At 40.7% G+C, this 13,769-nt stretch overlaps 1 protein-coding gene across 5 annotated transcripts in view; it reads right to left on the bottom strand.

Moving 5' to 3' along the window:
• The window catches only part of NRXN1 (neurexin 1), a 1,562,703-nt gene that overhangs the window by 508,584 nt on the left and 1,040,350 nt on the right, over positions 1 to 13,769 (bottom strand). For 4 of the 5 annotated variants that reach the window (XM_066595519.1, XM_066595517.1, XM_066595520.1 and 1 more), the window contains exon 1: positions 241 to 493. The exons of the other annotated variant lie outside the window; for it this stretch is intronic. In XM_066595519.1, coding sequence (XP_066451616.1) covers positions 241 to 472 — 232 coding nt within the window. In that variant the 5' untranslated portion in view covers positions 473 to 493. Of the gene's footprint in view, positions 1 to 240; positions 494 to 13,769 lie in introns of those variants that run through there. 5 annotated transcript variants of the gene reach the window in all.

Below are 13,769 nucleotides of genomic sequence, written 5' to 3'. Positions count from 1 at the left end.
ACATTATATACACCCTTACAGTATACCTTCCCTATTCTACTGCAAAGTGCTTACTCTACACACATGCAGTACCTCCATCTAATGCACATAACTTTGCAGCATAATATGCATTGCCTCAAGGTAATGCAAAGACAACAGCATTAACCCTTGCACAGCCAGGTGATGTGCAAGCACTCAGTCTAGCATTACATATAGTTTTTTTGGAATCTGGGTTAAAAACAGGTGAAAAAAGGGACTCACCATTTCCTCCCCTTAAGGAAGCAGGTGACCTGTAGATTGCAATAGGTGCTGAAACATGCTTTCCTCCATGGAAGTGATGAATGTGGTGAGATCCCAGATTGGATGCACCCCAGGTCACCCCAAGGACCCCACTGAGGGTAAGAGGCAGTATCCACATGGCCAAGCGAAGGCTGGCACTACCAGGGCCAGGGTCAGAGCTGGAGTACCAAGGCAGCCACTGCTGCTGCTGCATGGAGCAGTCAAGCAGAGAGCAGCCTTCCAGATGCAAACTTTTCCCCAACACTCCACAAGGCTTAAAATTCACAGCTCCATCCCAGATGCAATGTCTCCCCTTGCACTCCTAGAAATAGATATTTCTCCTTTTTTTTTCTTCTACTTCATGGTTTTACCCCAGTTTTCTGGTCCAATGACACCAATCCCCAGCCAAACACATAGTCACTCACACAATTGCAAGATCTTCTTCACTTGATCCCTCAGAAGAGGTGACAAGTTTGGAGGAACAGCTTTCAATTAATGATCCATAGTTTGCAAAACTAGCAGCATAAAAGGGATTTCCTCTAGATGAATCGCAGCCATAATAATCCACAGGATATCCAGTTAGAATACTGAAGAAAAAGCCACTTCCTAGAGCTTGCTGAGGAATAAAAATTGATGTGCTCTCCTAGGTTCTGCATTTAGTGTATGGACTCACAGTGCAGTCTTAACCACAGCAACTCAATAATCAGCCTTCCCCCAAGCCATCTGAGTGGTCTGACTATTAACAGTAATACCAGAGCATGCTTCCAGAGAATAGTGCAGCCTTATGAAAGAATCAGGGAATAGAAGAATATGCTTCCCATCTGAAGCCTATGCAAATCTGCAGTCTCCAAACAGCAAATCACTGAAGCTTGGATGCAGTGCAGAGGAAGAGCCTATGTGAAAGAGGGAGGCAGAATAATGGTGTGCAAAAAAAACCCTTTCTGATTCCCTCTGCTATTATTATACACCTAGATCACCAAAGCATGTGCTGCTCAGTTTTCAGAAAGGTTCAAAAGAAGCAGCACTCTTATCTCTGCTGTTTGCACAAGGCACTGATGCAGATATGCTTAGCATTTCCCCTTCCATGCTATAGATCAAATGTTCCAACATCTTGGAAAAAAAAAAAGAAAGAAAACTTATACACATCTTAACCCTTTAAACACTGGAGAAATCCACACCATGCTATTGCAGAATTAATCAATGGGATATTGCGCCACCTTGTGGGTTATGTCACCATTGCTGGCTGCAAGAACTTCTTCTAGGGAGGGGAGGGGGTATTTCTTAAAAGCTCACTATTGCATTTGATAAAGCTTATTACCACAAATATGTTTGCCTTCTGGAAAGTAGTTGCTTTGCTAGAGAAATTAGCAGCATTATCTGTGCAGTAAATAATATCCACACTTATTAAAATAATGTAAAATGGAAGCAGTTTTTTTTTCTATGCTTAATGAGGCTTTTCTTATTGTTTAAGTGGAAGTGAAATGAAATTAGCATTTTAAAGAGAAGTTTTATTTTCTTAACCTGTTACTGGATATTTGAAAAGCCCAGTAGTCATAGAATAAAACAAGTGTTTAATGGGTTAGGCAGTCAAAAGGACTAGCAAATCATTGTATATAGAAAAAAGTGCAGAATGGGTTAAACTCTTGGTATTATTCATATGCTGCTGTGCAGAATGCTACTACTGGCTGCTGCTATAATTATTATTATTAATCATAACATAGCAATAATAATCATCAACAACAACAATAATAATAATAAACTACACAAAAGTCTAGAATCTTTAAATCTAAACAAAAACATATTCAGCCGTACTAAATACTTGCCAAGTTGTTAATAGGTTTCTCAACTGGGACACACAAACAACTCATAGGTTAATCTTTGCATTGCTTTGGTGGCTCTGCCGTGACCATTGTCCGATTTAGCACTTAATACTGGCATTAACCGAGTTAAACATTTAACGCATAAAAAGCTATGGTGCAGAAAAGGTTAAGAGTAGAGATGAGCGAGTATACTCGTTAAGGCACATTACTCGAGCGAGTAGTGCCTTAGCCGAGTATCTCCCCACTCGTCTCTAAAGATTCGGGGGCCGGCACCGGTGACAGGTGAGTTGCGGCGGGGAGCAGGGGGCAGAGAGGGAGAGAGAGATCTCCCCTCCGTTCCTCCCCGCTCTCCCCCACTGCTCCCCGCCCCCCGCCGGCCCTCGAATCTTTAGAGACGAGCGGGGAGATACTCGGCTAAGGCACTACTCGCTCGAGTAATGTGCCTTAGCGAGTATACTCGCTCATCTCTAGTTAAGAGTCTAGTATTATATTCACAGATTTACTGCCCATAGCTATGGTGCTGAAAAGGTTAAGAGTCTAGGAATACATTCACAGATTCGCTACCCATAGCTATGGTGCTGAAAAGGTTAAGAGTCTAGTATTGCATTCACAGATTCGCTACCCACAGCTATGGTGATGAAAAGGTTAAGAGCTTAGTATTATATTCACAGATTCACTGCCCATAGCTATGGTGCTGAAAAGGTTAAGAGCTTAGTATTACATTCACAGATTCGCTGTCCACAGCTATGGTGCTGAAAAGGTTAAGAGCTTAGTATTACATTCACAGATTCGCTGTCCATTGCTATGGTGCTGAAATCGTTAATAGTCTAGTATTATAATCACAGAGTCACTGTAAGAACCAGTTAAAGTCCTACATTAGTAGTATTATTAACAACACAAAGTCACTGTTCATAGCTATGGTGATGAATTAGTTAAGAGGCTAGTATTCCAATCACAGAGATACTATACATGGCCTGGGTGCCTAAAAGCATATTATTATCTCCTAGACTATTGCATTGGTGCAGAACTGGTTAAACTCCTAGTAGTATTAGAGCAGAGATGCACTGCCAATAGCAGTCGTGCTGAACGTGCTACGCTTCTAGTATAATTAGCACTGAGCCACAGCCTATGGCAGTGGTGCTGAACTGGTTAAACTTGTAGCATTATTGTTATCACTGAGTCACTGTCTAGAGCAGTAGTGATGAACTGGTTAATCTCCCAATACTATTTTTAATGCTTATTACCTTCACATTTTACAAAGAATCCCTTCATGGACTGATCGCTTCCACCCTTTTTTTCATTCTCTTTTTCTTTCTTCTTGTAGGAATTCTCATCACCAGGAAGACCATACATTAACCCCTTAAAGACCAGAGTGTTTTGCTCCTAAAGGTCTAGACACGTTTTAGCGATTCTACGCATGTGGTGGCTTTATGGCCCTATTTTTTTTCTTGGGCTGCCAACATTACTTTTGCTGTGCTTTTTTGTTGTGTGATATATATATATTTTTTTTTTTTTTTTTTAATTTCTAGGTATTTATTTTTAAAATGCATGTGTTAACACTAACATGTGACACAGGAATAGGTTTGTCACTTTATATCAAACAATCTGACACATAATTTGTAAAGAGGGTATGTTAAGGTGAGCTGTGGCACGTTTTCTTTATATATATATATATATATATATATATATATATATATATATATATATATATATATATATATATATTATTATTATTATTAATTCTGTACTTTTTTTAAATTTATATCTCAAACTTTTTTTTTAACATCTATGTCCATCATGGCATCATATAAGACTTCTGAGGGACATTCATAGGAAGCCCAGTTACAGGGGAAACATTCTTCTATAGTGACAGTAGTCACTGTGAGAGCTGGGCTGAGGTCTGCTAATACCCTGCAGCTCTGACATGCCGTGGGTCACAGGTGATCACATGATTGCTTGGATTTATTTAAGATAAGGCACTTCCTGTGTTCTCTACAGGGGACTCACTGAGGTCGGTGCAACCTGTAAGAGAGAAGGCAGAAGTGGTTAAAAACAACTTCAGTCTTCTCCTTTGGGTCCTCAGTTCTCTCTGACAGCCAAACACCGGACCTACTCTTTTTAGATTGTGTGGAGCTTTAATCTGACACTATATTTTTCTGATCAGCCGAGATTATAGCCCAGTACCAAGCACCGCATATATATATACATGCTTGTTCCTTAATGGGTTAATGTACATAAAGTTCATTAGGGATGTGGCAGCTATATTGAAGAACACACAAGGGTAGCACTCCAAACCTTGGATCCTTAAGTGCCCAGGTGTCAACTGTGTTTATTCCAAGGACTCTCAATATGGATTGATACCTGAATCTCCTGCACATGATGGTGGATGACTCCCTGGATGATCTGCCCCTATTGTAGCAGAAGGAGGCCACTTCCAGTATGCTTTCCTTACTTCAGTTATAGCAAGGGGTCCCACAGTACTTGAGAGAGATGCAAGAAGTACATGGTACTCTTCAACTTTGCAGTTGGATATTACTCTCTATTTCTTATAGGATCCACAACAACAAATTCAAATCCATGTTCCGGGGCCCCCAGGATCCTGTGTGCTATACCATTGTTTAGCACATTCATGCCTTCCTATTCAAGTACGCTAGTATTTCTCCCAACTCTCCAATACACATAAGCATCCGCTTCAGCCAAACTTTTGTGTTTTATATGGGGACAGTTAGGCCTCAGTCACACGGGCGCCGATCCGCCTGTGTTTCTGGACGATAAGATGGCCACACTGCAGGTGCGGACGACTCTCCGCAACAGCCAGAAAAAAGAAGATATGACTGGCAATGGAGCCAGTCATGCAGAGATTCGTTCGCACGCGGTGCGGCCCTCTTATCGTTCCAGAAACACGGGCTATCGGTGCCCGTGTGACTTAGCCCTAAGGAATAGATAAACTCTGCCTACAATTTATCTCCAGAGGACAAAATGATCAGCTGTTACAATTCAACATTCTGATTCTTCTTTCCCCTCCCATCATCTATCGGGGACATTTTTGGAGGCCCCCACATGCATATAATAGTTGTCTAGTCTCGCCAATAGGTTCAGATAACTTTTGGCTAATATGTATGGTGGCCTTAAAGGCTATGGAAACCTTTGTGCATGAAAAATCAACACATCTCTTACTAAGTCCCTGAATAAAGAAATGATCATTTATCTGCTTTTTTTTGCATTGTTTTCCTACTTGTGCATTTAGAAAGTCTTATTCTTGGTTTTCAGTCTCTCCTACATTCCGGTTTCTGGCTCAGCTGGTCTCTCTGATGAAAATACACAAGCTCATATCTCCCTCCCCTCTTGCAGAGGCTGTGTAGCATAAACACACCCACTCAACACTACACAGCTATCTCTTTTTTCAACCTCTCTGTGTAGCTGATGAGCCTGTTCTCCTTACAATTGGTAAGAGCAGAAAATTCACCTGGAGTGATTACAACCCTATGTAACAGTAACTTTCTCTCTCCTTCTGAACTCCTCCTCCATCCCCTGGAACTGTCATGCAGCCCCCTGTAATAGCTCAGTGGAAAATCAGTAAATGTATGTTCACAACGAGGGAACAGGCTGAGCCCCAATGTCCACGGGTGGATCTGATTTGCGGGATCTGTGCAGATCACCCGCGTGAATGATCCACAAATTAAGCCACCCATAGGGATACATAGGTGTCCGCAACTGAAATAAAGCATGCAGATTTGATCTGCAGACCTTTTGGTCCAGAAAAAAATCACAGCATGCTCTATTTCGCTGCGAATCTCGCATGGACGGCTTCCATTGAAGTCAATGGAAGCCGTCCGATCTGCGGCCCATCCACAATTGAATTGTGGACAGGCCATGAAATCCATGGAAAAGCAGGAGTTAAAAAAAACGCTTCTGCACATGACTTCATTGAAGAGGAGAGAAGACCCGGGTGGGTAGGTAGAAGTCCCGCAGTGTCCTCTGGCATGAGCAGGGTCGGATTCCGCTGCCGTCTCCCGTATGCAGAATCCGATCCGCCCGTGGACATGAGCCTTAAGGGAGAAGCTGTCAGTCTACTCCGATTGACAAAATTTGCTATGATTTCAGTCTTCCAGTCTGCAGAGCCTTGGAAAACAATACAAGCCTATCAATCAAACAATCAGGATTTTTTAATGAAAACCAATTACAAAAACACCAATTCCATAAACACATTAATTAAAAAAGGAGTGCAGAAGTGTACATAGCCTTTAAACGCCATGTTCCCCCCAGCACCTAGTTAATGGGGGCCATGGAGTCTCAAGATTTGCCTCTGCTCTTGTCTGCCATGTAGGTCTATTAAATCCTCACAAGATTCTTCAGCCTGCTACATACTTACATTTATGAGTGGCTGCTGAAATTAAACATCTCTTTCCTGATACAATCAGTTTATTGCCAGCAGCTTTGCTTAGATGAACTGAATGGGGGACATCCTCTTCGATATCCTCCGTACAGATTGAAGATGTTTCACAGCCACTTTAAGCGTGATGAGACCTCTATTAAGAACGGTTATCATTTTTAGTGCCTATTACAGCATAGCCTACTCTAGAACTTAGGGAGCTTTCATGATGCCGCTTTCTACATCCTATAACAGAACTGTACATATATAATATGGCATAATTATGGCAATATCATTTAGCATGACGATGTGTACAATCACACTTTCCCCAATGCAAATACATATATTAGCACTGTGGGCAGAAAATCATTGTGGCGATATTGAGCTCAGCTACTGTATCAATAACATTAATGAAGCATGTCATTGCCATATATATAGAAGCAGCAATATCCAGGGACCCAAAACAAATGGATAGGCTAATTCTATGTCTATACAGGGTGTAGTGAAAAAGACGGATCCAGCACTATATCTCAATACTGGCGTCCCGCATTGAAATAACAATAGGGTACTTGAATAGGAAGGCATGGATGCGCTACACAATGGTATGACGCACAGGCCCCTGGTGGTTGCTGAACGTGGATTTCAATTTTGTGTTGTGGCTCCTGTAAGGGATTGAGAGCAAAACCTAATTAGAAATTTGAAGAGTAGCATGTGAGAAGCAGAAATCCGCTTTCTGCATCTTTCTAAGTCCCATTAGACCGCGGTTATGACTGAAGTAAGGAAAGTGTACTTAAAGTGGTCTCCTTCTGCTTCCATAGGGGTAGCTCATCTAGGAAGTTCTCCACTGTTGTCTGCAGGAGATTTAGGTACCGATCTGTATTGAGAGTCCCTAGAATGAACACAGGTGCAAGGAGACAATTGTGCCCAGTTCCAACCCACATGTTTACACTGAAATTTGTATTGTATTCTGTATTCTGGCTCGTGCTGTTATTAGTAAATTGAATTGCATCTGTACTGAATTGGCACTTTGCCGTTCCCTAACATGGGGTCACAAGAATAGCGTCGGACCAGGACTGCACTTTTGAACAGCTCCATGCATGTATCATGGCAGAAGATGGCCACTTTGAATACCGTTTCCTTACTTTGGTCATAGCAATGGTACAACAGAATGTAAGGCCCATTTACATGCAACGATTACCACTCAAAATTCATTCAAAAGGCTGAAAATGAGTGATAATCATTGCATGTAAATGTGGGCATCGGGCACTTTTCGCTTGAACGATGATTTTAGGTGAACCTAAAATCCATCATTTAGCTACTGAAAGGTGGCACAAACACATTTAGCTCTCTGTAGACCGCACCCTGTTATCTCCATGGGAGTCGGCAGAAAACATTGTAATCTGCAGGCAGCCAGGAGCAGAACAATGCAGATGTTTCCACAGCTGGGCATGTGAATAATCACATGCTGGGCTCTGCAAACAGCTCCTGGAGACACGTTTACATGCAAATGAAGATGATAAAGTGTTAATGGCCAATAACATTTTATGCAAGCAGATCGTAAAATCTTTTAGTCTTTCAGTCGTTTGAAAGATTATCTTTGCATGTAAATGGACCTTTACATTTCTGCTTCGCAAATGCAACTCTTCAACTTTGCAATTGGAGTTTAATCTCTATCTCTTATAGGGGCTGCAGCACAAAATTGAAATCCATGTTATGGGACCCCTAGGAGCCCATGAGCCATACCACTGTGTAGCACATCCATGCATTTCTATTTAAGTACCCTATAGTTATTTCAATATAGGACACACCAGTATAGAGCTACAGCGCTAGATCCATCTACAACCTGTATATGCTGATGGGGCTAGTGAAGCCAGCAAGGTATAAGTCTTCCTCTTTTTGACAGACTCATTAATATCTGTTTCCAAATTGAGAAAATATACAATCAATCCCCTCCAACATCTTAATTAGCTAAGGGTGCAAATATTAAAGGGGCAAGTCGCATCATTGCTAGATATTCGTTGGAGTGCTTATTTTTGTTTGCCAAAACATAGACACCCTTATGACATATATGGGATTGTATTCAATAAGGTGCTGTGAAAATGTAGCAATGGAAACCTGTTGCTTCTCAGTGTAATTAAAGGACGTATTCGCATATCTCAGGAAGGGAAACAATTCCTTCTGCTCATAAAATAAAAATGTGATGGGATGGCACAAAGGAGCCACATGCAATGCCTGGCATTCCCATCCAGCAGGCTCGCTTGACAGTGATATGGCATTCAGCTTTGCAACTTTCCTGTCAGTTTGTCTTTTGTCACAGTGGTGGCAAATGACAAACCGGGCATTGCTACATATTACAAATTTTCCTATATTTTAACCAATTCCCACCTGAACTCTTGTTTCAAAAATATGAAAAAATGTGATTTAGGACTATCTTTTCCCTTAGGTCCACCATGACCAGATTACATTTTGCAGCAGCATCTTGTGGAGTTACATGAATCATCTTCCTCCTGGCTTTATTTCCTCCCATCTGAAGTTCTGGGGTGTCGCTGTCTGCCCATCAGCGACATCATAACATAATTATTTAGCTTTGCTTTCTTTTTAGGTTGTGAGCTACAATTTTGGGCTGCATTATGTTTGCTACTGTATTTATGTTATGAGCTTGGCTTTGGTATAGAATTTATTTACTGAAGTTATTTCGTATTATATATATATATATATATATATATATATATATATATATATATATGGATAGATGTAGTATATATATATATATACAAAAATACAATACCAGGACCAAGCTCAATATATATATATATATATATATATATATATATATATATATATTGAGCTTGGTCCTGGTATTGTATTTTTGTACAGAGATTGGGTCTGGTGCTGTATCTAAATTATTAGTTTGGCTGTAGTACTGTTTTTGCATACTGTGCATGGCTCTGGTACTGTATTTATGTTATGAGTTTGGTTCTGGGACTGTATTCATTCACTGAGCTGCTCTGATTTGGGTATGCTTCTATCTTGCTGAATTCTGCACAAGCAGCATACAGTCAGACTGCCTATCTGTGCACTATATATTGTTTGTTTTTCTTAAGACAATGGCGCTAAAAATATGACGCACAAGGTGCAATCTAACCTAAGGCTGACAAATCTTTGCCCTGACTTACTTAAGACAGAACGGTTGCTAGGAATGTGCTAGCTGACAATCCAATTGAAGAGACTATGTATTTTGGCATGTCTATTCCTAAAGTTAGACATTAGTCTAAAGATGATCATCATGATTGTTTTCAACGAAAATGATGTGCCTTGGGTGAAATTTAACAATGAATGATCATTTTAGCTGACTGATGACATAAGAGGTAAAGGAAGGTATGCGAAAACTGAGGCTTTGCAGCAACCAATTGGTACTTGATGTCTTTGAAAAGAGTGAAACTGATCATTAAGACTTTTATCTAAGACACTACCTAATAACAGGTTGCACCAAAGCCTCAGTTTCTCTTTACCTCACTTTTCCTCAGCATTTTACACTGACATGACCTCCAGTCAACTAGTGTACTATGCTCGGTGCACCTAGTTGTCATTGACTTCACAAAGTCTTTTGAAACACGGCACTTCTATGTGCCATACTGCTCTGTGGATTTCCTGTAAGGGGTGCTTTGCCCAACTCTCTTCTCTCTTCACTATCATTTAAAGAAGTCATCTGTGTTGTAAAGTGACTGTAATAGCCAATATGGACTAAAATATGTATAACTGTGTCATCATAATGATCATTTACCAGGCGATTGTCTATTCAATGGTTCTTTACCATCAGTTGACCTTTATGTAATGTATATGCCCACCTTCAGACTTTGAGTGAAGACTTATCTCAATATTCGTGTCAGCAAGAGGATTTGGATCCATTTAGCCATACATTGATTTGGCTTTGGGCTCAATCCAGAGGCAACACTTAGGGTACCCCAGTTTTTACCCTTCTCTGCAGGGCCCTAGGTCATTACTCCCATAAGTAGTGTAAGCTGATGACTCTCAAAATAATGAAGGCATGGTAACTGAAGGTAAGATGTGAACAGAGATGGTAAAACAGAAGACTTAGCCAAAGCCTAAGCAGGCAGCATACACTTCAATATGGGACTCAAGAAAGAGGTCAGGACTGGCAAAATAGGTCCAATGTGGTCCCAGTGGGGCAGGCAGCTAGCAAAGAGAGTAGTTCAACAAACAAAACTGAGGTCACGGATGGGGAAGTCAAAATAGTCAGGAACAAGCAGTCAGAAAACCAATAGTGTACATGATCAATTGATCATGCTTTAACAAAAGGTGGAACCAAATTGCTTAGGCATCTACCTTAGGGTGAGGATGCTTATGTATGGAAATAGGTCAGAAAAAGATTAGCAGGATACGCACTGGCCCTTCAACTATGGGAGCAAACATATGCATGCTCCCTGTAGGCAGAGGCTAGAGGCAGAGCTGGGAAGGGTGTAGCATCTGTGACATAAATTTGAGGACTGTGAACAGCGACCAACCGCGATAGCATCCGAGTGGTGAGAGAAGATGGCAGCATCATGACAATTGGCTGTCTGGATAATTTCAAAATTGAAATTTGCAGTAGCTTGTCAGCAGATAAGCCAAGCCATTTCACAACCCAGCCTGCATTATTAATCCAGTTTAGGATGCAAGCCTTTTTAAATATGACCAACGTAGTCGTTGCTAAAGTAAAACAATGGAATTACATCTTTTAACATCAATGAAAGTATAAAAGTATACAGTCTTCCAATACATATAGACCAGAGATGAGCAAGCACGCTCAGTTAAGGCAGTTACTTGAGCGAGCATCACTCTTCTCCAGTAACTGCATACTCCTCCAAGCAGATTCGGGGGGCGTGGCGGGAGTGAGTGGGGGGCGGCAGGGGGGAGGTGGGGGGGAAAGAGAAAGAAAGATCTCTTTCACTCCCCGCCCCCCACCGATGCTCGCTCGAGTAACTGAACTTAACCAAGCGTGCTCGCTCATCTCTAATATAGACGTTTTCTTATTATGAAGACTTGAAATGTCACCTGTAGGCAGTGAAGACATTGAGTTCTTGAAATAAGTGATAAATAGAAGCATATATATTGTATTCTATATGTGTTTAGATATCTTTTATAATGGTTTATAAACATTCAAGGCCCTATAATTTAGGCATAATTGTCAAGGACAAAATGCGACATTACTGTTTATTACTGAAAATAAACATAGCTGTTTCTGTATAGAACAGAGATTCCTTTTACAAGTCTTTACTTTTGAAAGGTATTTAGTCATCCTCTCCGGAGATGTGGAGTGTATACATATCGTGAATCAATCTAGTCTCTGAATAACCCTAGATGACTTAAGAACATATATTAAATAAAGATTTCATAAATATAGTGTAACTGATAGCCGAAGGTGCTGTACTCCAGGGTGATGAAAAATGGTCAACAGAATCGGCAGAGATTCCACCATTGTTGTTGTTAACTAAGAATGGGCATTGTATAGATGCAGTAAATCTACACTGAATGGTCACTTTATAAAAATCACCAATCTAGTAGAGTCTAGGTCCTCCTTTGAGTATCTGAAATATAGCAATTCCATCCAAAGAATTAGCTGGTCAGTGGGGATACCAAGCAACAGACCCATGCCAATTATCTATTGATGACATTTAGAAAGAAGAGATCATCAATAGAAAAAAAAATCCCTAAAGTCCCAGACAACCCCTTTGAAGTGGTTTCTAGTTGGGTAGAACCTTCAGTTGTGGCTTACTTGGATGGTCATTAACCTTTCCACAAACTTTGCATAAATCAATAGTGAATGTGAAAATAAGAAACTTTGTAATATATCTTATCACAAAAAAAGTCTTCTCTTTCCACTTGTCAGGCTTTTTCCCTCCCTCCTAAACTGTTGACTCTCACTGAAAAACTGCTAAAATCTATCTTGGTAGACAAGACGGACTACCAGCTAATCGACAGACCAGATTCTATTCTGCCCATAAAAATCCATTGGGAAAAGAGAGAGAAGGAAGAGCTGAGTGAAAGAGAAGCAGATAGATACACCGAGACAGGTTACACCAGCTGCAAGTAAGTGTTTTTCTGTCTCACAGCTAGAAGAATCTCATCTACATTGCTCAGTATTTCTCTACAGTGTCTTCCATGTTGCTGCTGCTTCTATATGTGAGGCCTGGTTCAGACGGGTGTGTTTTTAGCGCTACTAAGCAGCTCTCAAATCCCGCTTCCCTAGGAACCAATACGTTCCTATTGAAGAGTTCACATCAACGATTATTAGACGTGCTGAATCAGCATATCTAACAAAGATAGGACACGTGAGTACAAACGCACATGATGGCATCGAGGTGGGGGCAAAAATAGGACATGTCCTATCTTTGCTGCGTACTTTCCATATTCTGCTATGGGAGCTCTAAAAGCACACAGCACGCGCCTCAGAAAGTGTGAATAGGCTGCTTCATAGAGCTTGAAGCAGCCCGCTCACGTATTCTTTTCTGGACTATAGCAGCTCTGTTTTCTCGTTGCTTAGCAGTGGGGAAACAGCGCTCATCTGAAAGAGGCCTGAGAGATAGTGAGAGGGGAGCAGGACCTCCCCGCCTAAGCTGTTCAATCACTCTAAAAAACTGCTAAAATCCATCTTGGTAGACAAGACAAACTAACACCTCACTGAGAGATCAGATTACATGCTGCTTATAGAAATCTATTGAGAGAATAGAGGGTTGGCAAAGCTGAGTGAAAGAGAAGCAGATAGACGTACATAAATAAGATGCTGCAGCTATGTTTTACTGTCTCACAGCTAGTAGAATCTCATCTACACTGCTCTATATTTCTCTATAATGTCCTTCATATTACTGCTGCTTCTGATTGTGATTAGGGAGCAGGATCTCCTTTTTCCTTGTGCAATGTATGGGAGACATCATAACAGCTAGTCTACAACCACTAGCTCAGGGATTAATAATACCGTAATTTGTAATGCAGTCTAAAAAGAGAGGGAGAACAGTAAAAAAATGCATGATACAAGTTATATAATGGTCACAAATAATGTAGTTCCTCATGTAGACACACAACAGCTTATTCTGAAAAGTCACTGTGAAAGTGGAGGTGAGCTTTAAGAATGTATCACTATATGAAGAAATAGAAATTAGTGAGTGCATAAATAAATATCACATTTATAATGGAAATGAAGGAAAATACATTATATCATACCTGACTTATGTCTGGCGTGTTATGCATAGCATGTGTGTATATCGGTCTTTGTGTTTTGTATTCAGTATCATTCTCCTGTGGCTTCTCGCACAGCATTC

Source organism: Eleutherodactylus coqui, chromosome 3, assembly GCF_035609145.1.
Source record: "Eleutherodactylus coqui strain aEleCoq1 chromosome 3, aEleCoq1.hap1, whole genome shotgun sequence".
In the NCBI taxonomy this organism is placed as follows: domain Eukaryota; kingdom Metazoa; phylum Chordata; class Amphibia; order Anura; family Eleutherodactylidae; genus Eleutherodactylus; species Eleutherodactylus coqui.
The sequence above is the reverse complement of the archived record's forward strand: the minus strand, read 5'-3'. Positions and strand labels throughout refer to the sequence as shown.